The sequence below is a fragment of the Colias philodice genome, chromosome 31, assembly GCF_061535455.1.
Source record: "Colias philodice isolate Cphi_HAF_F1 chromosome 31, ilColPhil1 Martin Lab GWU primary, whole genome shotgun sequence".
Lineage (NCBI taxonomy): Eukaryota > Metazoa > Arthropoda > Insecta > Lepidoptera > Pieridae > Colias > Colias philodice.
The window spans coordinates 1,704,146-1,729,245 of record NC_143116.1 but is presented as its reverse complement, the minus strand read 5'-3'; the positions used below and the strand labels follow the sequence as shown (position 1 = coordinate 1,729,245).

The following is a 25,100-nucleotide window of genomic DNA, read 5'->3' as shown; positions in this document are numbered from 1 at the left end:
GCGACGCAACTCCCCATACAAATTGATGGGAGAGACAAAATAGTTGCGGAGACAAAGTTGCTCGTGCGCGCTAGCTCTAAGCGCGGCAAATTAGCTGATTACCTTTCGGAAAGGCTTTTTATAGCGCTTCGAAAACGTATCGGGTAGTGGTAAAGTAATAGTGCTTAGCCTTATTTAAAGCGCTTAAAAACCCAAATGAACGGGTTTTAAGGAGCAACGGCTTTGGTTAGCAAAGCCTTACGAAAAACCCCGCTAAAACCCTCGAAGGGGATACCGGGCGGGTCCCTGGTTTTACAAGTTACCCTGTGATATACAACTATTAATTACGCTAAGACCAACAGGAGCGGAGCCACGTGGGTGAAACCACGAAGCGCAGCTATAAATCTATTCAATTTATAAAATTGGAATGTCTGTTTGTAAAATTAAAATGATTTCTTTTTTCTAAATGCATATTATGTAACCAAAAAAGTAGTTTTTACAATTTTTGTCTGTCTTTTTCGGCTAATCTCTGGAACGGCTGTATCGATTTTAACGTGACTTTCACTGACAGATAACCGATGTGATGAGGAGTAAGTTTGGTTACATTATTCTGATATTTCATAACGTCTAGGATTAAAGGGAAAAACTCAGAATAAATAAAAAAACAAATATTGATAACATTTTATTTAAACCTCACACACCACCAAACCGATTGCGATACTGTTCGCTATATAAAAGATTGACTGTCTGTCTGTCTGCGTCCGTGAGCACCGTCGTGTGACCCATAGACATGGTACGTTGCCATTGGTGATCCTGGAACATAAGAAAATAACGTTTAAAAAATTATCTATACTAATACCAATCTTAATATATATAAATCTCGTGTCACAATGTTTGTCCTCAATGGACTCCTAAACCACTTAACCGATTATAATAAAATTCGCACACCATGTGCAGTTCGATCCAACTTGAGAGATAGGATAGTTTAAACATGTAGGTACCACGGGCGAAGCCGGGGCGGACCACTAGTAATATTATAAAGCTGAAGAATTTGTTTGTTTGAACGCACTAATCTCAAGAAGTACTGGAAGAAAAATGACAATAATAACTTTTTAAACGGACTATAGAACGGAAATATAACGACAAGTTAAATACATATTGTAAATGTCAATCTATTTAATAATCATGTATACTGTAATCTAGAATAGAACAAAAGAGTATAAACTTGTTTTGTATCAATCCATACTATTATAATATTATAAATGCGAAAGTAACTCTGTCTGTCTGTCTGTTACTCAATCACGCCTTAACTACTGAACCAATTTGCATGAAATTTGGTATGGGGATATTTTGATACCCGAGAAAGGACATAGGCTACTTTTTATCCCGGGAAAATGACGCAATCCCGGAAATCCCACGGGAACGGGAACTATGCGGGTTTTTCCTTGAGTGCGCGGGCGAAGCCGCGGGCGGAAAGCTAGTATTGTATAATTACCAAACAAGAAATATAGTTAAATTAAGAAAACATGTAACTAACTCATTTATGAAGAAATTGTTCTTATCTATAGTAATATTATAAAGCTGAAGAATTTGTTTGTTGAACTACTGGTCCGATATACGGTCCGGTATAGACTGCCTTCCTCGATAAATGGGCTATCTAACACCGAAAGATTTTTTCAAATCGGACCAGTAGTTCCTTTAATTAGCGCGTTCAAACAAACAAAATCTTCAGCTTTATAATATGTATATATTAGGGCCGATAATTCATTCGTTGGATAAAACTTACGGGTCCAATAAAGTATTACACGATAATATTAAAATGTCACGTAAACTGTCAAATACGGGCAATTAGAATACGTTTTTAAAATGGTAGTTTTATACATTATTCGAAGAATAAGTTTTAACCAAGCATTGAAAAATCGGCCCTTAGTCTAAATAAGCTATAATCACCTGTATAGGTTGTACAGTGCTAGCTCCGAGCTCACAAGCACTGCACATATAATTCGCCGGCGCATGAGTGACACTCATAAAATCGTATGGAATGTGAGCCAGCCATGATTCTTCTGGCGCCCGCTCTAGATAATGCTCTTTACCTGACAAATATTAAAAATATAATGTAATACAGTTTTAAACTAACGCAGGCTTTAGTTTCTACAAATATACAGGGTGTCCCACCGTTGGTATACTAAGCACAAAGGAAATTATAGTTTTACATACGCTGAGTACGTAAAAAATACTTTTAAAATTCCAGATGCATTTTTTTTTTAATAGTTGAATTCTTAAAACTCTATCTGAACATCGCTCATAAGCAACCCGCCACCCGCACGTGAGCTATCGTTTAATATTATGTTTTCATAGACAAAAACAGACACATAAGCGAAGCGGTATATGCCGGCTGCGCGAAGCTAGAGAAAACATGGATATTAAGGAATTATTTAGCAAACAATTTTTGACGTAATTTTGTTCCATCAATCAAACCAAACAGAATTCTCGGTAGTAGTATCATCTAGTTTGATATATTTTATTTTATAGATTTGATCTTAACGTATCATCTGACTCTACACGTATCATCTAATAGAAGATTGGTAATTTTGCTTTATCAAAATTACTCTTAAAATATAGAAGAAGAATATTTACATTTTTTGAAAAAAAAAAAAAAAAACTATCATGCTGTGTTTCTTTAAACATTTTGCTTTATACACTCTCTTAACACCCGCACACACACACACGCACGCACGCATGCACACAACAATAATTACCATCCAACACGTTGTTCCAATTCACAGTAATATAGCTATCTCTATCGAAGCGATTCGACGTCATGTGCACACCGACGGCTCGCATTAGATTATTGATCGTATGTGCAGTATGGCCGGCCGCTCCATGCACCATGGATGACAGTTTTATCGTCTACAACAAGATATATCATTATAAGAAACTAGCAGTCCGCCCCGGCTTCGCCCATGGTACATATTTACGTTTTCTCTACGTAAGAACCATCCTCGTACTTCAAGGAATATAATAAAAAAAGAATTAACGAAATCGGTTCAGCCGTTCTCAAGTTATGCGCTTACCAACACATTTTGGGATTCATTTTTATATTATAGACTAGCGGTCTGCCCCGGCTTCGCCCGTGGTACATATTTACGTTTTCTCTACATAAAAACCATCCTCGTACTTCAAGGAATATAATAAAAAAGAATTATCGAAATCGGTTCAGCCGCTCTCGAGTTATGCGCTTACCAACACATTTTGCGATTCATTTTTATATATAAACTAGCGGTCCGCCCCGGCTTCGCCCGTGGTACATATTTACGTTTTCTCAACATAAAAACCATCCTCGTACTTCAAGGAATATAATAAAAAAAGAATTATCGAAATCGGTTCAGCCGTTCTCGAGTTATGCGCTTACCAACACATTTTGCGATTCATTTTTATATATAAAGAAGAAGATTACACGTGAGGCCGAGTTAACCCTTAAATGCATGATGATGTATAATATATACATCGGTGTTTTCGTCCTTAAATAATTTCTAAACGGTAACTCAAATACAGTATTTTTTACTTTTAATAGGTCTGGTGTTAAAAATATTTATCTTAGTTTTTGAACGCAAGCTTTCACAATATGACAGTTCACTTTTTTACTTATCATAAATAATTGACAGCTTGGCGCCACATTTTCCAATACATACTTTGGCGGCCAAATTGAAATTTTTTTTAGTGGATACTAAATAGTATTATTACGTGATAAAAAGTTATTTACGAGAGGTCAAAAACAAGTTGAGCGAATTTAAAATGCTCCTTGAAGCTAATTGGCAATGGGAAATTTCGTCAAACGCAGAAAAATCTCGAAAACAAAAGCTCATGACTAAGCCGCAGGTTATGCCAGTTGATGAAGATATTAAGAAATTAATAACAAAAATCCATGACCTGGAAGAAACTTATTATAAAAAACTAAAAAAAGACGTCACTATTGTCAATTATGAAAATCTGTGTGAGGTAACAATTGCACATATAATACTTCTAGATCGAAAGCGAAGTGGAGATGTTGGTGAATCCGAATTACAGTACTATTTGAACAGAAAGATTGACAAAATACCATTGGAGGTGCTAGAATCACTAGATTATAAGCAATAGAAAGCCATGTCAGACCTGGATATTTTTCAAATACCGGGAAAACGAGGTAGACCGGTGCCCGTGCTGCTAACGAAAATAATGAAAAGAAATATTGATATACTAGTACTACTGAGTATTAGTTTGAATGTAATAAGAATGAACTGCGATTCTACACAACTGCCTAATTGATGTAGGTAGTTGATAACAAATCACAGCAAGTCAACGACTATTAATAAAGTGAGAGTAGTTGGGTCAAACGTCTTATAAACAACGTTCGAGCCCCTAGGCACCACGATTCGTACGAATGCGCCACGATTCAAAGGAAAGCGGCAATTTATAATTTTCGACAGCTAAACATGTTTTGACAGGAAATAGTGACAACTATTCATCCACAAAAAAATTAAATCAAAAGTTACGTCTAACAATCTTAATATATATAAATCTCGTGTCACAATGTTTGTCCTCAATGGACTCCTAAACCACTTAACCGATTATAATAAAATTCGCACACCATGTGCAGTTCGATTGAACTTGAGAGATAGGATAGTTTAAACATGTAGGTACCACGGGCGAAGCCGGGGCGGACCGCTAGTATATTATATTGGTTAGGGAGCCAGGTGCAAAGAGTCACGGTCAAAATGGGCGTAAAACCAACAGCTTTAAAATATATTTTATGTGAAAGCTAATGACCATTACTTAAATTTATACTATGACGGCAATCACCCAAACAATCGGTGAGCAGAGATATTCAGTGATGTTCAAACGTATTTGTTATAGAATCCAAAAAAAAAACCGGAGATAACACGACACGATGTTGTGCAAAGCTAGGCCAAAGAAACCAATCTATTGGTTGGTAACCTAACGGAATTACTACATTCCATCCCTTTCTAACTTCTCTCTTAATCAGGCGCCGACCAAAAAACAAGGGTGCGAGCAGGCCGGGCAATGCGCGTCAGTCGTTATTCATATTTTTCATTACTCATGCTCGGAAAGAACTCGGAGTGAACTTTTCGCAACTTGTGTTCTGCTGTTTTTGTTAAGTACAATGGAAGAAAGACAGTGTGTTATGTGTCGACGCTCTGTTTATCGACAAAGACGTCATGTTTTGCATGAAGATATTCCTCAGCGCGATCCACAAATGGCAGCATATATACGAGAACATGCCGTGATACATGTAAGTATTACGCATTACCTATGATATAATCATATTTACATACACCGCAGTGCACAATTCGAACTCTTTACCTATCTGCTACCTGTCCCGATGACGAATCCAGTGCTAAGATGACCCATAAACAAAATGAACAAAATGTTTACTAATGCCATTCAAGTGTATAAGGTTTTAGCAATAAGCAGCATAATTGCGTGTAAAACGTAAAGATCTTTAGTTACTTTTGTTCTGTGAAAAGTATTGTTATGGCTCACTCAACAAAATATCGCAAAAGACAAAGCAAGCGACTAATTATATTTTGTTTATTCATTTTTTTAACTTATAGTTACATTTTTAAATATTTCTTATATAAAAATAATTATATTTATTATTATAAGTACTATACCGACATATGTCGTTTTATCTCCGTTGCATTTGTGATTTTACCTTGAAGTACCTACATCACGATAGTTATTTGTGTTTTTATTTTTCAGGTTGAATTCAATAACGTCTATTCAACGTGTCATAGATGCTGGCAACGATTAACTAATGATGTTCCAAGGATTGAAGAAGTACATCCCAATGAAGCAGTGCAGCCTAATGCAGCTATACAACCTCAGGAACGAACTTTAGAAGTAGATGATTTTATGAGAGCTCCAAACAGAGCAGATCGTTGTATTTTTAATAACTGTCATAACGAAACACGGTTACGAATTCCTATGTCTATAAAAATACACATGTTATGTGAACATAATTTGTATATACCTGGAGAAGCTAGAGCGTGTCGACAGCACCTTGAAAGCAATAACTGGAATGATTTAATTAACAACTGTCGCACATATCACGATTTTAATGCTGCTCAGTTTACAGATATTTGTAATATTTTTAAAAACGCTGCTTCGCGTGGTACAAGATTCGATTTTGATTCAATGACTGAATTAGACAACGAAGACTTGTTTTTTTGGGTAGGATTTAATTACGAACAATTTAACATTATTTTAAATCAAACACCCTCACTCGCAAATCAAAGTCGTCCCCGGACAGTACTTGGAGTATATTTAACAAAACTTCGCACAGGTGAAAGTAATGAACGATTGGCATCATTGTTTGGTATGTCTCGTCGAACTCTAGAAAGAAAATTGAAAATCGCTAGAGAATGTATAGAGGCAGAATTTACCCCTTTACATCTAGGGTTTGACCATATCACAAGGAATAATATCTTAGAGAGGAATTTGTTGATACCAAAACACATATTCGGTAACAGTGAAAACAGCAAAGCAATAGTTATTTGCGATGGTACTTATATTTATATAGAAAAAAGTTCTAATTTTTTGTTTCAAAGATTGTCTTACAGCTTGCATAAGTATGAGAATTTACTAAAACCCTTTATGATTGTCAGCACTGATGGCTACATTTTGGATGTCCTAGGTCCGTATGCCGCCACTACATCTGATGCAACAATCATGCAAGACATTATGCGTGATGAAAATAGTGCTTGGCATTGGATTTTTCAACAAAACGACGTTATTTTGGTTGATCGGGGTTTTAGGGATAGCTTAGCTAGTATTGAAGAGTGGGGTTATGAGGTACACATACCACCCACAAAAGACAGAAACGAAACCCAATTAACAACGGACCAAGCCAATAAATCGCGAACGATTACCATTAGCCGCTGGGTAGTGGAAGCCATGAATGGCAAAATAAAACAGTGTTTTAGACTGCTGCGACAAACATATATTAATAGAGCTCTTCCCCACATGTTTGTAGATTTCAAAATTGGTGCTAGCCTTTTAAATGCTTTTCGCCCAGTTTTTGAAAACCATCGACTAGCTTCAGATATAATAAACATTATTGATGAAAAAATAAACAACCCGAATCGTTTATTCGATTACGTCGAACTTAAAAATCTGAATCGACAACGTCGAGACTTTGTAAGAATGGAAGCAAATCTACCATTCCTAAATGATTTTCCACGTTTAACAGAGGAATGTATAGTGCTTCACGCTTTGGGAACTTATCATATAAAACTGGCAAAATCGTATGTCGCAGAACATTTCCGCGATGGTGTTTATTTAATTGAATTATATAGAGAGGAGTCATTAGATGATTTAAACAGATGTAATATTCTGCAAACTAATGTGTGGTTGCTTCGAATTAAAATACAGTCGCGGCATGTCAGATCGCGCACATATAACACTTACATTTTGATCGATAGAGACCAAATCGGTAGAAATGCGATAGTTGAGCATTACTGTACTTGCTTAACAGGCAGAAGAACAGTAGGAAGTTGTGCCCACATAGTTTCAGTTTTGTGGTTTTTGGGGTTAGGACGGCACGAGCCTTTCATTGCACCCGCAGAACATTTATTAGATGTTATAGTTGATGATAACCATTGATATTTAAATAAAAGGTATCAATATTTATTATTTTATTACAAATATGTGTGTTTTATTTAACCAATCTTTGGGACTTTTTTGCAGTGATACCCGGTCGATATTGGGGTTAACAAGTATTTAGGGGGTATTTAGAAGTACAATAAAGTAAATTACAACACATTTTATTTCTGTTGGTTTTACGCCCAGCTCTCATACAAAAATGCCCATGATCTTTTGGTTAACTATTTTCTCTCAAGAGATAATTCGTCAGACGCATGAGAGTATAGTATTATAAAGCCTCGTGAACGTCAGCTGGCGCTCGGTTGGGGGGTGAGCGGTTGTAGCCTCCCACGCACATAGGAAAAAAAATACATTCATTCATTCATGATCCTCTCAGCTAAAAATTTGTCAAATTGTAGCTAACCCAATATCTCAACGAAAAAAAATAGTCAGCTGGTTACAACATGGTGTATTATACGTCAGCTGGTGTCTCGAACATGAAAGTTAAATTTAAAGAAAAATTTATTTTCCGTTATTTCCTCTCAAACAAAAATTTACCTGATGATAGCTTATATGTAACTGTGGATAAATATATATGTCAGCTGGCTGTATCTTGGTGGAAAAACCGTCAGCTGATACGGGAGGCTACAACCGCTCTTCCCCCCAACCGAGCTCCAGCTGACGTTCACGAGGCTTCATAATACTATACTTTGATGCATTTTACTAATTACCGCTTGAGAGGAACTTGGTCATAAAATCTGCTGCTGGCTCCCGGACCATCACTACATAGTATAAAACAAAGTCGCTTTCCCTGTCCCTATGTCCCTATGTCCCTTTGTACGCTTAAATCTTTGAAACTACGCAACGGATTTTGATGCGGTTTTTTTTTAATAGATAGATTGATTCAAGAGGAAGGTTTATATGTATAATAACATCCATTAAATAGTGGAGAAGTACTGTTATTTTTGAGGTTTCTAATGTGATGTCGTAAAAAATTACATTTTTTCCGCTGAAATTGCAAACGCAGGCTGAACCCTACGAGTTTTATCAAAATAATGTACTAAGTATTATACACATTGAAAAGGTCTACAGAAAAGTCCGCGATGGTATATGTCTATCTCTTATGGATAAACCACAATAACTTTTTTTTGTCATTTACTTTTTACGACAAATAATGGCTAATTTTCGATGCGATTTTAACCAATACAGCATTAATCCTTAACCAATTAAATACCTTGAATACATTGTTCATTTAATATAGATCTATATGGCCCTTTACACCGTATGATTTAAGTGAATATTTTCGAAGATATTACAAATTTAAAAATTGCGGGACGTAGCGTTTGCGGCGGTACCGGCCGGCCGCCCGGCTATCTATTTTATACCCGTGCGAAGCCGGAGCGGGACTCTACGTTTTTATATACAACGTTCACAGTTTTTCTGTAGTATTAGTATCAGCATTGCACCCGTGCGAAGCCGGGGCGGGTCGCTAGTATGTAAAAAAATAAAAACTAGAACAGTTGTTCTTCTTATGTATGTGCTGTGGAACAAAGTAGATGTTATGGCAAAAGGATCAGAAATAAAATTGAAATGCCATTTTACCGGTTAGCTAAAGTTAAAAATACATTTATGGTTAACTTTTACAACATAATTACTCGTATAAATGAAAAAGAAGTAAACGTTCACCTGGTTTCCTTCTTGCACACCAAACGCAGGACCATCTTCTCCAGACTTACCGAACCATAGCAAATTCTTCGGGGCTAGTATTTTGTCGTTCTTTACTTCTTGGAAAACGACGTACGTGGCTAGTTCAATGGTAGTCATAGCGTGAGACAGTATGTCATGGTCTGCGGTACCGCCTTTTCGAAAAAAAAAAACTTCTATTAGTGCTTATCCACCAATAATGTGCGAGTATTTTGTAAATAACCAATAGTATCGCTTCACGCTAAACACTTCAAACTAAATGAAGCGATATGATTGGTTCTTTACAAACACATTTTTCGCTACACATCCTCGCACATTATTGGTGGAAAAGCACCATTATAAATAGAACTGTAATGCTTTAAATATTATTTTTGTCGTGATTATAGTTGAAGACAAAATTGTTGAAGTACTGTATTTGCCAACAGCTAATATGCCAGTTGATCCCAGCTGACATTTTAACTGAAAGTTTATGTTCAGAAAAATATTATTTTATGTGTCGCCTAGGCATAGTTCGTATTGATTTTTATAAATAGTTTCATGAATCATACGATAAGTGGGGTTGTTTGTATCGTCAATGCCATAGATTGTAAACTAGTAGCGCCCTCTAACCAAATGTATGCAGTACGGTTTAAAATACAGTTCACGGGCCCCTATTATAACAACATATTTCCAGACAATTTACGCCGTGAATGATGCCTGGCAAATTCATATTATGAACGGAATAACCAGCCATGGTTAATGATCTTATTATATGAATTTGCCAGTCAGTTCAATTCACGGCGTAAACTGACTGGAAATAAGAGGTCATAATACGGCCCCAGTTCTTGTCTGTGACTCGCATATTAAATTTATTACACTGCTGCATTGCACCATTTTTTCTCATATGAATTCTGAACTGTAACTAAATATTGAGCACGTGCAATTATCACCAAAAAAATCTATTGCCAAAGTATCAAATCGTTTCCCCTCATGACATTAACTTACGTAATTCATCATCAATGCCATATAACAAGATGCCCAGTGGCCACACTTTATCCTTGTAGTAATTCAAATTATCAGCGCTCAATACTGCTGTATCATCATCATCATTTCGTCTTCTAGGTAAGAAGGTCTTGTCATCAGAACCACATTCTTGATGATAATGCGTATTGATGTAATCTCGTTCTGATTGAGATAATAGAGTGCTTGTGTCTCTGTCCTTTAAATCAATGTTAAGTTCTTTATGACTCAAGATCTATAGGAATATATTACTTAACAGCTGTCGTCCGCGTGGTTCAGTCAGTTATCATGCACATTATCATGGTACTTTTTCATACGACATTATTTAATCACCTTGTAGAGTATTTAGATTTGAATTCTTTCTTAGCGGATGCCTTCATCATAGTGGTTATTTGTATGGCAAATTTCAGCCTGATCGGTCCAGTAGTTTGGGCTTTGTGTTGATAGATCAGTCCACCATTGAATGTATTGTGGTCGTTAGTGATTAATTAAAATTAGACAATTAATATTAGAGCGTTAAGTTGAATTTTCGTTTATTTTTCTAATTTGATAATTCTACAGATGCAATTGGTTAAAAAACGAAAGCGGCATTTCCAAAAGCTTGAAACGTTTGAAGGCATGGTAATAGTATAGGTATACTTACTTTCATTTGAAATTTCTTGACCAAATCGTAACTGTTCACAGGCGAAACTGAAATTTATATGTAAAATTTATATCTGTCCCTGTGCTTACTCTGCCAAACATAAAAATATATATTTAAAAGATCGGGGCGTAATGAAAAACACTTCTGAAATTCTTCAGATTTATTTTAAGACCACAATCCTAATTTTTAGATACCTAACTAATATCAGAGAAACAGCCGTCCTCACCCACGATCCCAATAAAAAAGAAAGTTCATTCTTCATTCGCTCTCTGCTACACATTCACTCAAATTCTATCGCTCTTCCATTCACATCTTCGTTCAAAAAATAATCTTACACACAAATTAGTCATTCATCATCATTATCTTCCATCATCAGTCAACTTAACACCATATAAAAATTACAATTACAGTGTTGTACAAACAATCTTACATGTATAAATTTATAAAGAATAGAAAAAATTCGATCACGAGGCGGGACTCGAACACGCATCCTTTCGCGCCATTCCGGGGCGGATGCCTGACCAACTCAGCCACTCGTGACCCGCCAGAGCAATCGAATTTATTCTATTCTTTCAGTTTTATGTGTCTGAAGGGACACACTAACACTGACTTTTTTCTATTCTTTATAAATTTATATTTATAAAGCATTTGAATGCCATAAAACCAAAAATATAAATTCAATCTTACATGTATCTTTAATTTATAAACTTTCAACTTAAACAAAATAAAATACAACTCGACCAAGCTAAGTTTGCACCTCGTTGGAATGCGTTTTTGTGTAAGTACATAATACATATATTTAAATGTATAATACAACTAGCTCTCCGCCCACGGCTTCGCCCGCGTTTGCAAAGGAAAACCCGCATAGTTCCCGTTCCCGTGGGATTTCCGGGATAAAAACTATCCTATGTGTTAATCCAAGTTACCCTCTATATGTGTGCTAAATTTCATTGTAATCGGTTCAGTAGTTTTTACGTGAAAGAGTAACAAACATCCATACATCCTTACAAACTTTCGCCTTTATAATATATATTAGAATAGAATGTTAAAAACAATAAATGCAAAGTAAAATATAACAAACATTTGTTTACTTTTTTTAAGTCATAGCAAATCTGCAAATAAAGGCAATTTGAATTTGAATTTGAATCCTTTTTTGCATACCGTAACGTAAGCGTCAGTGTGACGTAATCGACGCGAGGTGCAAACTTAGCTTGGTCGAGTTGTAGTACGAGTACCATTCTACTTTAAATATTCATAATAAATAAAAATAAAAAATAAAAAAAAATATTATAGGACATTATTATACAAATCGACCTACTCAAATTTCGACGGACCGAAGGACGATTTTTAAAAAACACAAGATTTAATATACACGTCTTTAATTAGTGCTTTCTACATTCAGAATGAATTAAAATAATACTTAAACTAATAAACTTATCTCTAAACAAAAATGCAGCGTTTGAAGAAATACAATATGTATGCATTAAGGCGATGCAGGGTGGCCATAGTTTGCTGCGTTAACAAATATGACATCGCTCGCATGTACTGCGGGTGGCCCCGATATAACTCCTCCATCCTCAGTTTCAAGAAAATCTGAAGGGTTTTCTTGAATACATATTTTTCTTAATTTAGACTTAATAACTATGACGATTACAATTATAATTACGATTAATACAAAAGTTATAATGTTAATCACTCCGACGGCACTATTCACTGTACTATTAAACTGGTTTTCACTATTTTCACTATTTTCAATTAAATGCCTGAGCATATTTATGTCAGTTAAATTTGCACCCTTCAGGTTAACAGGCTTCCTGTCGGTCTGGGAGTTCATCAAATTTGGTAATATAATTTTTGGTAAACTTGGGTATATAATATCATTTCCATTCGCTTCATATTTCTTTAGTGTTATATCTCCGATTTTCACGTAGCAGCCAATCTCGTCTAACGCCAATAAATAAGTACCACGAAGAAATTCTTGGGTTACCTCATTTTCACAGACCTTAGTAAGTACTGTTTCCACATTTACGTAAAGTATCCATCTATTTGGTAGAACATTGTCGATTTTCACGTCATCTATGGAAATGGGAATCGGCTGACAACTGGAAACATTTGTAGATAGTCGCAGAAGATCGGTTAAACAATCGTTTTTGTATAGTGTTGATGTCAGTATTTCCGGGCATAGGAACCGGTCTTCGTCAATTTCTTTGCATGGTTGTGAAAGTGGCATCGTTTTCAACCCCTTCACAAGGACATATGGGTATTTGGGAAGGATAAGGGAAGTCTGACCTTTTTCTTCGTTAAATATAGGTAAAGGTATGATTTTAAAATATGAGTAAATATCATCAGTAATTAATGGAATAGTCATTACGAATTTTATTTGACTTTGTTTTACATAAGTTTGTACTTCTATTAATTGTTCGATTTTAAGAACATTATCTGAATTTACTGGAAATGGTAACTTAGAGCTAGTTTCTATATTTTTTAATAAAAGTAATAATTCCTTCGTATCTACAACAGATTGGTGTAAAAGTTTAATTTTACTAAAAGCTACAGCAGTTTCAATTTCACTTAATCTAACGTAAACAGACATAAAATTATGTAAGAATGCGGAATATGTATGTATAATTTCATTAGTCTTTTGATGTAAATTTGTGTCATTTAAAAGTGAATCAATTACATTTAGCTTATTCTGGATTGCAATGAAATTGTTATTAGATATTTCAGCAACATTTAATAACGAACCCACCATCTCAGTAACGATCGTCATCTTATGTATTATAGAGTCTTGTTTAGTCTTTAATTTTTCAATAGTGTTTTCAAATTGTATAGCATCTTCGTTGTCGAGGTTACCGGTGATAATTTTTATAACTGAACCAAGTGGATTTAATAAACCACGTTTAGATCTAGAAGACGGAATTAATTGTTCAAATTTATCAATAGTATAATTCATATGAGAATCTGTTTGTAATTCGGTTGTAGTAAAATCGGAACCTAACGCTTTTACATTAATACAACTATGAACCTGATTTCTAAATGATAGATAACTATTTATATTAAATTCTAAATCGTCATATATTAACTTTAAATCTAACACCTTAATAACTCTCCATGTGTCATTGCTGACGACTGCATAGCCTTCACGGAGGGGTAGTATTCCGGGATTCCGTTTAATCTGGTGCAGTTGAAGGCCCTGGTTTTGGATCACATGGATCGTCAGAAGCAGTAACCTGCGGAGGACGCTTAATGTATTTAATTGGAACTTTAGTCTCACGATTGTGTGTCGTTACTGGCACAATATTTCTATGGATTGGTCCCGTGACTATCGCTTTCTGATATGTAGGCCTATCTTTAGCACGTTTCGTGTTAAATCCTTTAATGTAAACTGAATCTCCTATGTCTATGTTAAAATAATTTTCACCGCCATGCTTATCCTTAATAACCTGTTTCTTATGAGTAATTTTGTCTATAAGATATTTGTATAAGAATTTTGTGCGTTTGTGGTGATCTTTTACAAATTGTTGAGTTAATTGTTTATTAACATCTACAGCTTGATCTAGAATCAGCATGCCTTCCGTATCAAGATCGCGAGCTGAATGAACCGTGTCTGTATTTTCGCTATTATTGCTAGACGCAGTCAAGGTGCTGTTTTCCATGGTACTACTATCAGGTGGCGGAATCGAATATGGGGACCTTGGGCGATTATTTTTAGTGATAGGCACTGTTCGGTCTGAATCAGACGAAATTGTAATCGGCGTCAGGGGTCGGTCACATTTTCCCGCCTTATCGTTACTAACTTTTACTATTTTATCGGTTAAGTGTTTTTGAAGATTTCGCTCCTTTTCATCTACATTAACTTTCATTGACACGTCGATTATTGCTGCTGGCATACGAACGCTTTCACGAAAAGTCTGAAAATTTAATATAGCGTCACCGTTCTGAAGGTTAGTTGGAATTGATACTCTAGTTTCTGATCGAGGCTCTAAGGTGATTCTTAACGGAGGGTTATATATAATCGGTATTTTGGCGTTAAATGTTTCTAAAACTTGGTGCTTCATATCGATATTTGCATCTAATTTCTTAAGTAAATCAGATCCGATTAATCCATCATACTTACTGTCTACATTGTATACATAAAATTTGTGGGAAAGTGAGCTTCTAAAAGTTTTTAATAACGGAATTACTATAACCTCATCATGAGTGCTTTGCGCATGTGTACTAACAACTGTAAATTGTTCATACTGTTTATAGTCTCTAAAATATTCTTCTGCTTTGGCTGAACTTATAAAGGAACGGCTGCTTCCTGTATCTATGAGAAACTTTGCTTTTATTTCAGGAACTATAATATGTGGTAATTTTAAATTGCTGTCGCAATAATTTAAATTTATTATTTCGCTGTCTCGTCGGAGGCCGGTAACAGAAAATTCTTTATTGTCATTAAATTGCTTTCAGTTACTTCCGGATCGGTATATTCGTATAACTCGTTCGCGGCGTCTTCTTTATAATCTAAGGGTGAGTTATCGTAATTTTCATAATTTGGTTCATCGCAGTAATATATGTTATGAGTTACGTTTTGCCTCATAGGTGCCGTACGCATTGATACATCGCTATTTAAGCCGGGGTTCGGTACCTGGGCATGTTGTATGCCAAATTTAAAACGAGGTTGGTCTGTTTGTTGATTAGGGATTCCAAATTTATAACCGGAATTTTGAAAAGGTCGCAATTGGTGGTTATTATTAGATTGTGTGCCAAATTTATAGCCTTGGGCTTGTGGTGTTTGCCTTAACTGTTGAATAAAATTTGGTCGAGGTTGTTGTATCAAATCTGGTTGGGATTGTTGTGCGAAATTAGGTCTATAACCAATTGGTTGTTGAGGGCTACCGTATTTAAAGTTTTGATTTAAAGGCATTGTAATAAAATTAGGTTTGAATGAATTTTGAAAAGTGTTTTGGGTTATAGGTTTTGGCTTACTAGTCTTTGCATTATATTGTTGTATAAAATTTACTTCTTCCGTAACTACGCTAAGTGCATTTTCTAAGTTTTTACAACCCCTTAATCTAACAATCCGGATCATGTCCTCCGGGAGGTTGTACAGAAAAACATTTAACGCAGTATTATTGTATATGATCATTTTCGCGGCTTTGACCCCTTCATCCGTGAAGCGGTTCACCTTTGAAAATAGGGAACTTTTTACGTTTTGTATTCTGTGGCAAAACTGTATGTAACTTTCACCTTGTTTTATTTTTAACCCTTCTAACTCTAATGCTATACACTCTTCCGATCGCGGGTCTCCGAAATGTTGGGTAAGTATTTCTTTCAATTCAGTCCATGAAGTTATATTTTGGTAATCACTAAGCAGTGAAGCTGCCTTACCGATAAGCCTGCTCGTTATGGCATGGTATACATATAAGTTTTGTGCGTTATTACTCGCATCTTGGAATGACCTTATAATATATTCACTTTTATTGATAAATAGGTTTAACAGTTTTTCATCCCCATCAAATTTGGGAATGATACATAGTATTTCTCTAGGAATGAGTTTAATCTCTTCCATTTTGCGTAGTTTTATCGATTAAAACACGAAATTAATGAAAGTACCTAACACTTAAAATCACTAACTAATAACTAACAATTAAAATTAAACACTAAAAATTACGACTTATCACGATAATTGTAATGAACAAAATCAAATAAACGTAATGATTAGGCCGACTATTTTGGGTCGGGGGTTTCGTGAAAAACAGGGACTATGAAAAACAGGAGTGAAGAGGTCTACTCACAGTCTGCTCGCTCCCATGTCCTTCACTTATGATTCTGAATGCTCGTCCTTGAAGTCTCCGTACGCGTTTCACTGCAGCGATTCAGTTTTTTACGCGTACGCGTCGCGGGAGTTATTTATTTAGTTCGAGGATACTCGTCTGTACCGCACTATCACAGGTCCTTAATTATGGCTTTACTGATAGCTCGGCAGCAGGATATTATCGAGTATCCTACCGGCTGCGCCACTCAAATTTCGACGGACCGAAGGACGATTTTTAAAAAACACAAGATTTAATATACACGTCTTTAATTAGTGCTTTCTACATTCAGAATGAATTAAAATAATACTTAAACTAATAAACTTATCTCTAAACAAAAATGCAGCGTTTGAAGAAATACAATATGTATGCATTAAGGCGATGCAGGGTGGCCATAGTTTGCTGCGTTAACAAATATGACATCGCTCGCATGTACTGCGGGTGGCCCCGATATAACTACCTAGTCCCACAGTAAGCTCAATTAAGGCTTGTGTTGTGGGTACTAGGCGACAATAAATATAATATTTAATAAATACATATATAGATAATAACACCAGACCCAAGAACAAATAATTGAGTTCATCACACAAATATTTGCCCTGACCGGGGATCGAACCCGGGACCGTCGGCTCAGTAGGCAGTTACTTTACCACTGCGCCAACCGCGTCGTCATCGTCGTCGTCGTCGTCAAATAATAACTTACATTTTCATATCAAATCCAAACTTACAAAACATTACAGAAAACCTTTCCATGATTAATTAGTTTATTAATCTTAAAACAAACTTTTTCTTGCTCTTGTTACATAAAATATAAATAAAGACTTTAAACAATAAACCTTATTGTTTTATTTAACCCATGACCTTTCCTTCTTAGTACCTACCTAGTGTAGGTAACACATACAACCTCATTATGTAGGTATCACAAGTTAACTTGAGCAATAAATATATACTAATACTAGCGGCCCGCCCCGGCTTCGCCCGTGGTACATATGAAAAATAGATGTTAGCCGATTCTCAGACTTACCCGATATGCACAGAAAATTTCATGAGAATCGGTCCACCCGTTTCGGAGGAGTATGCAGACTAACATTGTGACTCGAGAATTTTATATATAAGATTATAAGGCTGAAGAGTTTGTTTGTTTGAACGTGCTAATCTCAGAAACTACTGGTCCGATTTCAAAAATTCTTTCCGTGTTAGATAGCCCATTTATCGAGGAAGGCTATAGGCTTTATTTCATCACGCTAAGACCAACAGGTGCGGAGCAATGCGGGTGAAACCGCGCGGCACAGCTAGTCTTACAATAAAATTAACAAATCAATCAATTACCACCTTCCTTTCATGCGTATTCACACACACATTATACGTTTTTATGGTTATTTATTAGAATTTAGAACCCTTACCGTCGCCGCACACGAGCCACGGGCCACAGCCACAAACGCCGCCACGAGAAGCTAGAAGCGTGTAGCGTGTCGCCGCCACAGGCGTCAACCGTGTGCGGCGAGTCCATATAAAATGTATGAAAAGTGCAGGAAATATGCCGGTGGCGGCGTTTTGTGGCCGGTGGCCAGTGGCCCGTGCGCGTTGACCTTTTATATTCATAACTAAGACAGAACAACGTCTGTCGGGTTGCTAAAATTATAAAATGTGACTTCTTCTTCTTTTTTGTTTATGGCCTTCCCAATCCCATAGAGGACGGATTCTGCCAATGTCAAGTGTCATGTGAGCACAGATCAAAATGGATCGTTTATTTCAATTACTACGGTAATAAATTATAATGTAGTAACTTGATGCACTGTGCTGAGGAAAAATCACGGAAGAGATTAAAATGTGACTTACCAATGTTCTCAATACTGGCTTTAATCATGTCATAAACTATTCGAGCTATATCACGCTGGTTCACACATTTATATCCAATCGGCATGAGCTGGAACACATTATCTTACAGATGCATTATTCATGCTGTTTTACTGATCGATTTTCTTTAAGGCGCGTTTCCATCTGCAAGAAATGTCCGACAGTCTGTCTGACAGCAGCTTGCAAGTCAAGGCCCGCCGTTTCCACCTGCAAGTGGACTTGAAAGCTGCTGTTAGACATACTGTCGGACATTTCTTGCGGAAATTTCTTACAAATGGAAAGGCGGCCTAAGAACCAGTAGGTGATAAGTGTCCGAGACATTTTATTTTCTGCTCCACCGGGAATCGAACCCAGCACCCTCGGTTTTGCGCGTCCGCGTCAACCAGACAACCACTGTACCAAGAAGGCGGTCGAATGTAAAAATGAGGAGGCTCTCTATTCAACTGCATTAAACTGGCTTAACCTTTACCTATATGCGAGTGATGCCGCGGACGGAGATAGTCCTACTTTTTTATATTAATAATGCGAAAGTTTTCGAGGATGGATAGATGTTTTTTACTCTTTCACGCAAATACTTGTGGAAATTTGGTATGAGCTGTAGACCCAGAATATGGCACAGGATGCTTTTTATCCCGGAAATCCCACAAGAACGGGAACTATGCGGGCTTTTCATTAAAAACGCGTTCAAATCTAGCTAAATATAATAACAACTCACCACAACACTCCTAGAATAATCGTATACGTTTGGTGGGCACGTTTTCAATCTATCTGGATTGCTGATAAACAGAATCTTATCACTTGTATTATTTGAAGTAGTCATAAAAAACTTCAGGCACGTTTCCTCTTGAATCTTTGAAAATGTGGACACAATCTCATCTTGCGAGTGTAGATCTTTAATAGAAATAGAAAATAAAATTATAAATGCGTGAGGATGGCTGCATGTGTATGTGTACAGTGGCGTAGCTAGCATAGGTGGCACCCGGGGCGGATTTTATAGGTGTCACCCTAAAACTCAATCGAAACTGTTAAAATAAAAAAAAGTTATAATCATTTACGTTTTATTAAAATATGAGTACCTATTACAAATATTTGTTTATTATGTAAAACAAATTTAGTTTGTTAAAAATTAAAATTTCTTCCTTCTAGCTTTGACACTAGCGAACTCCGAAATCACGTCTTCAAAATTTATATTTTGTGTTGCTTCATGTTCTATCGTTAAAATACCAAGATTGTTTAATCTGGTTTCGGTCATTGTAGACCGCAAATAATTTTTAATTAATTTTAATTTGCTGAAACTTCTCTCACATGAAGCTACTGATGCACATATTGTTATAAATAACTTTAGTGCTACCGTTAGATTCGGAAGAGATTCTGTAAAATCCCATTCCACAATAAATTTCAAAAAGTCCAGTATCACCCAATTAGAGACAGTAATATTAGCCGCTTTTAAATGTCTTCTCAATCTTGGTATTTCTAAAAGGAGTTCTGTTTCTGATACTTCATCGTAAAGGTTAGTAAATTTTGATATAGCTAATTTTAACTGTTCAGTGTTTGCCGAAAGCAAGGTCTTTGACTGCACAACCTCAAACAATGAAGCTACGTCTTTAATGGACTTTACTCTTGTTTCGAGTTCAATATTGAATCTGTCAATGCATTCTAACATGTCCTTTTGAAGTTCCGCTCTAAGTGTAAGTCCAGCCTCGGTGGACGACGCTAACTCACCGGGCATGCGTTTCTTGCGACGAATTCGTCGTTCCATCGAAATGTTGTATTTTTCCGATTTTTGTACAGCAAAATCTATTGCCTCTTCTGCTAGATGCAACCGTTTCTCTCCAATGAATAGACGAAGTGCTTCTAGTTTTATGATTATTTCATCAACACATAAACCTTTACTTTGTAATGCGATCTGAGCATTGTTCACTTCCCTTAGCACATCATTCCAAAAGAAAAGAAAACAAAGAAATGAGAAATTGCACACAGCAGGCATAAGATTTTGTGCAGCACCTCTAGTTTCTAAATTTACGTCTTGGTCACATAGTTCCTCAATTGCAGATATTATCCCATCAAAATTTTCAGCCAATACTTTTACTGCACCGTAATGAGCACTCCATCGCGTTGTCGAAAGTCTTTTAACAGATGCTTTGCTGTGATTGAGGAGCACTTCCCAACGACTTGTGGAAGTTGAAAAAAAGTTAAATATTGTTTCCACTGCTCCGAAAAATGTAACACAAGTCACATTTTGTGCGAACGAATGTTGGCCGCATAAATTAATTGAATGATCTATACAACCAATAAAAATTGCTTTATTGTTTTTTTCTTTTATAATAGCTTGTACTCCTCCGTGTATACCACTCATAACTGCAGCATTATCATAACCTTGAGAACGACACATCATAATATCTAAGCCATCGTTTTCAAGCTTCTTTAGTATTTCAGCGCTTAAGTCAGCTGCTTTTTTTCCATGTAAAGGAAAGAATCCTAAGAATACTTCTTTGACTTCTACTTTTCTATTATTAATTTTTACATAACGAATCACTTCAGACATTTGATCAACATGTGAAACGTCAGGTGTGCTATCAAACATGATACCGAACTATTTTGCCGATTTAATTTCGTTTACAAGCTGACATTTTACATGATTAGCTAAAACATTTATGAACTCATTTTGTATTTCTGGCGATAAATATGTTACTTTAGGTGATTTTTCCTGCTCCAAATATAGTATATGTTCTTTGAGTACTGCATCATACTTTGACAGCAGTTTAACTAGTTCTAAGAAATTACCTTTATTAGACGACCCTTTGGTTTCATCATGTCCACGAAATGCTAGGTTTTGTTTAGCCAAAAACAATGTTATATCTAATAATCGAGATAAAAGATTTTTCCACTTCTGTTTTTCCGTATTCATTAATTGCAAGGCTGCATCATCTATTGTGGTGTGAGATTTTAATCTCATTTCCAAAGCTTTCCACTTTTCGAAATTTTCTAAATGTTCACATGAAGTTTCATGGTCCAATACTTTAGGATTTAGTTTCCACCACTTCTGAAATCCAGTTGTAAATGTTGTTTGTATGTTACTGACAGCAAATAAACGACAGCAAAAACAGTACAGGTTATTTGATATAGGAGAAAATACCATCCATGATCGTAGAATTTTTTCACCACTAGGCATCGGTTTATAAAACCATTCCTGTGAAAGATGACGAGAATCACCTTTAATCTTTGAACCATGACGAGATACAGTAGGAAACGGTCCTTCTTTGTTCTGGAAATGTTCACTGCCCTTTTTTATTATGTCAATGCGAACATTATCAGGTACCGGTAAACTCCAATGTGAAACATCTCTCAAGTGTTGAACTGATTCTTCAAAGCTAATGCTATCTCCGAAAGTAGCATTAACGGCGTCATTTTCATTATTTATTTTGATTCCGTCAAGGTCCTGGGTCGTCTTCATTGATTCTGTATTGTCGATGTTGCTATCTGAATGTGAGTCTCCAAGATGTGAATCATTACTTTCGTCAGCAGGAGACTCGGGTACTTTACTTGAACTTTGGCCGCTATCTGCTTTTGTGACATATTTGAAAAGAGAACCGGACATGCTCTGAATTTCATCCATTTTAGCCTTTTTGGCTTTTCTCTGTTGAAACCCGCTTTGTCTTTTCGAAGTATGAATTCCCCGAGGCATATTTCGTTCTGGGTATTCTAAAAAATATTTTTAGTTAGTAAGTGAAACGTTGATTTTATAAACTAATTATAACAGTAAATAAACACCTACACGTTACGTAACTAGCTTTGTGAAATATATTTTTCCCAGACGCAGGATTGTTAATTTATATTACCTAACAATCCTGCGTCTGGGTGTAAATATGTTTTTAAGTATTATTAGAAAAATATTAGTTAAAAACTCCACCGTTAATTGTGATATCCGTGCCACGAGTGCTCGAGCTGCTCATCTCGGAGCAAAATCAACGTACGCGAAGTTGTATGATATGATTATGATAACTTTCAATCAAAAATCTAAACTTAATGTATTCCGTTTTTGTAAACAAATCCCATTGCTATTAGATAGGAAAATATTAAGTAAGTTAATAATAATTAAGAATATTATTTACAATTAAACATTATTACCTAAAGTAATATCGTAAAACGTGTAGAAATATAAGTAAAATCTTTTTACACCAGCAAAGTCTTTAAAACCTATTTTAATAAATAAATACCTTTAGTAGATAAGTAATACTTGCCCAGGCTAAACAAAAAAATATTATTGCAATCCGTCTGAAATACCTTCTTTAGGTACCTATTTATCATTTAGGACGTCTCAATAATATAGTTTAAAATACACAGTAATTAAAAGAGAATAAAATTGAAGGGTTTTTCAAAATAATCTAAGATACTGCTATTAGAAACTAAATGGATAAAAAATGTAAGTATTACCTGTAATAACAAAAATAATTCACTTACCTTGTTTATTTTCTTCAAGAATCGACTTTTATACAAAAAATGTTGTTTATAATATCTAATAATTAACAAACACTTTGCACTAGACTTTCACACGTTCACGTAAGCGAATATTGAAATGAATGCGGTCGGAAACAAAAGAAGCCCAATCCACAATACAAGTGACGAGCGCTATATCGAGGGAATCCCCTGACTAGCGTTGGTTATGCGCGAACGGGGTATTAAATTTTGGGGGAATCCCTGATCGATTGACACTGTGCACATTGTTTTTTTTTAATATCAATTATTATGTTCGTGGTACGATATTATAGTTACCTAGATAATTTTATTAGTGGCGGTTATGCTCTCTGCCGCAGATTTACGATTTTTTATAAATAGAAAGAACTATAACTGATGGTCATAGTCGGGCTCGGGTGTCACCCCTAAACGGGTGACACCCGGGGCGGGCCGCCCCCGCCGCCCCCCCTTAGCTACGCCACTGTATGTGTATGTATGATTGTTACTCTTTCACGCAAATACTACCTACTGAACCGATTACAATGCAATTAAGCACACATGTTGTGGGTAACTTGGATTACATAGATACACATAGGATAGGTTTTATCCCGGAAATCCTACGGGAACGGGAACTATGCGGGTTTTTCTTTGACAATGTAGGCGAAGCCGCGGGCGGAATGCTAGTTAATTTATATGTATAAAATCGCCGATATAAAATACTAAATTAAAACACATTTATCCAATACCAATATATTTTTTTCTGAACTTGAAAATTCTTTGCAATATCAAGAGGAAATTAAAAAACACAGGAACAGTTTTGTATTTTTTTTAATATTTTTTAAACTTTCACAAAAATATATTTATGGGTATATACGGGTCTTTCTATGAAAACGCGGGCGGAAAGCTAGTCAAATATAAATAATAACACTCACCATAATCTTTATTATTTATCGTATAATGAATTACTCCCCCTTTCCATAATGCATAGCTAGAATGAAATAGTACAAAAAATATACAACAACGAGTGCTCATATCGTCGAACAAATGTGAAGTCATAAAACTGCAATACCTACTTTATTATGTTATTGTTATTTATAGCTTTTTATATTATCCAATTCTGTGAAAGGACGTTTATCTATGCAAAATATATGTACATGTATATATTTATTTATTAGAAATACAAACGTTTCTTTACAGTGTTTAATTAATTATTAATCACAGGCTTATTATATTCTTCTAAGGGCCGATTTTTCAATGCTTGGATAAAACTTATTCGTCGAATAATGTATAAAACTACCATTTTAAAAACGTATTCTAATTGCCCGTATTTGTCAGTTTACGTGACATTTTAATATTATCGTGTTATATCGGCCCTTAATGTAACAAACAATTATAGGTATTCACAACATGCTTTTAATTATTGTGTACTCTACATCGAGAAGAGAAAAAAACGACATTACATTATAAAGAGAACAAAGAGCAAATGTATATAATAATAAAAATAAATAGTTGCGTCTCATTACTAACACAAAATAAATTGATATTTTGGTATTACAAAAGGCTAAGAATATAATATATTTTTTTATAACTATGACTACATGCTATCCATTATGCTTACATACGAACAATTTATAACAAATATAACATGTAGTAATCTAATGTTAGTGTTGTATTCGGATATGTTATTATATTGAGACGTATCACGTAACTTTTGGCTAGCCGCACACACGCAATAGGTAATATTGTCAACATAATTTACGTAGTTATACATCCAAAACCCGCTGAACCCGCGTGGTGATTTACTGTGATACATACATATAGGTACAAACATAAGGCTGATTATATTTAGAAAATTCTTCTTTAAAGGTTCAAATTAATATTAGAAATAAGGACTGTTAATTATGGTAAAATGTGATGATTTACTGTGATACATGCATATAGGTACAAACATAAGGCTGATTATATTTAGAAAATTCTTCTTTAAAGGTTCAAATTAATATTAGAAATAAGGACTGTTAATTATG

At 35.5% G+C, this 25,100-nt stretch overlaps 2 protein-coding genes and 1 pseudogene across 2 annotated transcripts; 1 reads left to right on the top strand and 2 right to left on the bottom strand.

The window, feature by feature from the left end:
- Nucleotides 1-648: 648 nt before the first annotated feature.
- LOC149475065 (uncharacterized) lies at nucleotides 649-24,305 on the bottom strand. Its single transcript, XM_089713895.1, has 9 exons — nucleotides 24,009-24,305; nucleotides 19,337-19,512; nucleotides 18,604-18,691; nucleotides 10,967-11,013; nucleotides 10,309-10,522; nucleotides 9,307-9,479; nucleotides 2,739-2,889; nucleotides 1,930-2,072; nucleotides 649-792 (listed from the first exon to the last, which is right to left on the bottom strand). The coding sequence occupies exons 1-9, from the start codon at nucleotides 24,130-24,132 to the stop codon at nucleotides 673-675; spliced, it is 1,236 nt and encodes a 411-aa protein (XP_089570021.1). The 5' UTR covers nucleotides 24,133-24,305; the 3' UTR covers nucleotides 649-672.
- LOC149475067 (uncharacterized) lies at nucleotides 4,727-7,856 on the top strand. The gene is made up of 2 exons (XM_089713941.1): nucleotides 4,727-5,269; nucleotides 5,740-7,856. The coding sequence occupies exons 1-2, from the start codon at nucleotides 5,141-5,143 to the stop codon at nucleotides 7,639-7,641; spliced, it is 2,031 nt and encodes a 676-aa protein (XP_089570067.1). The 5' UTR covers nucleotides 4,727-5,140; the 3' UTR covers nucleotides 7,642-7,856.
- LOC149475066 (zinc finger MYM-type protein 1-like) lies at nucleotides 19,576-23,527 on the bottom strand (annotated as a pseudogene).
- Nucleotides 24,306-25,100: the final 795 nt, after the last annotated feature.

What these genes read in the sequence shown, in the direction of transcription:
- LOC149475067 (XM_089713941.1), top strand. Translation starts at nt 5,141, where the DNA reads ATGGAAGAAAGACAGTGTGTTATGTGTCGACGCTCTGTTTATCGACAA. An exon ending in GAGAACATGCCGTGATACAT is followed by an intron (nt 5,270 to 5,739) that starts GTAAGTATTACG and finishes TTTATTTTTCAG; the next exon opens with GTTGAATTCAATAACGTCTA.
- LOC149475065 (XM_089713895.1), bottom strand. Translation starts at nt 24,132, where the DNA reads ATGACTTCACATTTGTTCGACGATATGAGCACTCGTTGTTGTATATTT. An exon ending in GATAAATAATAAAGATTATG is followed by an intron (nt 19,513 to 24,008) that starts GTGAGTGTTATT and finishes TTTCTATTAAAG; the next exon opens with ATCTACACTCGCAAGATGAG. An exon ending in TGGCATTGATGATGAATTAC is followed by an intron (nt 9,480 to 10,308) that starts GTAAGTTAATGT and finishes TTTTTCGAAAAG; the next exon opens with GCGGTACCGCAGACCATGAC.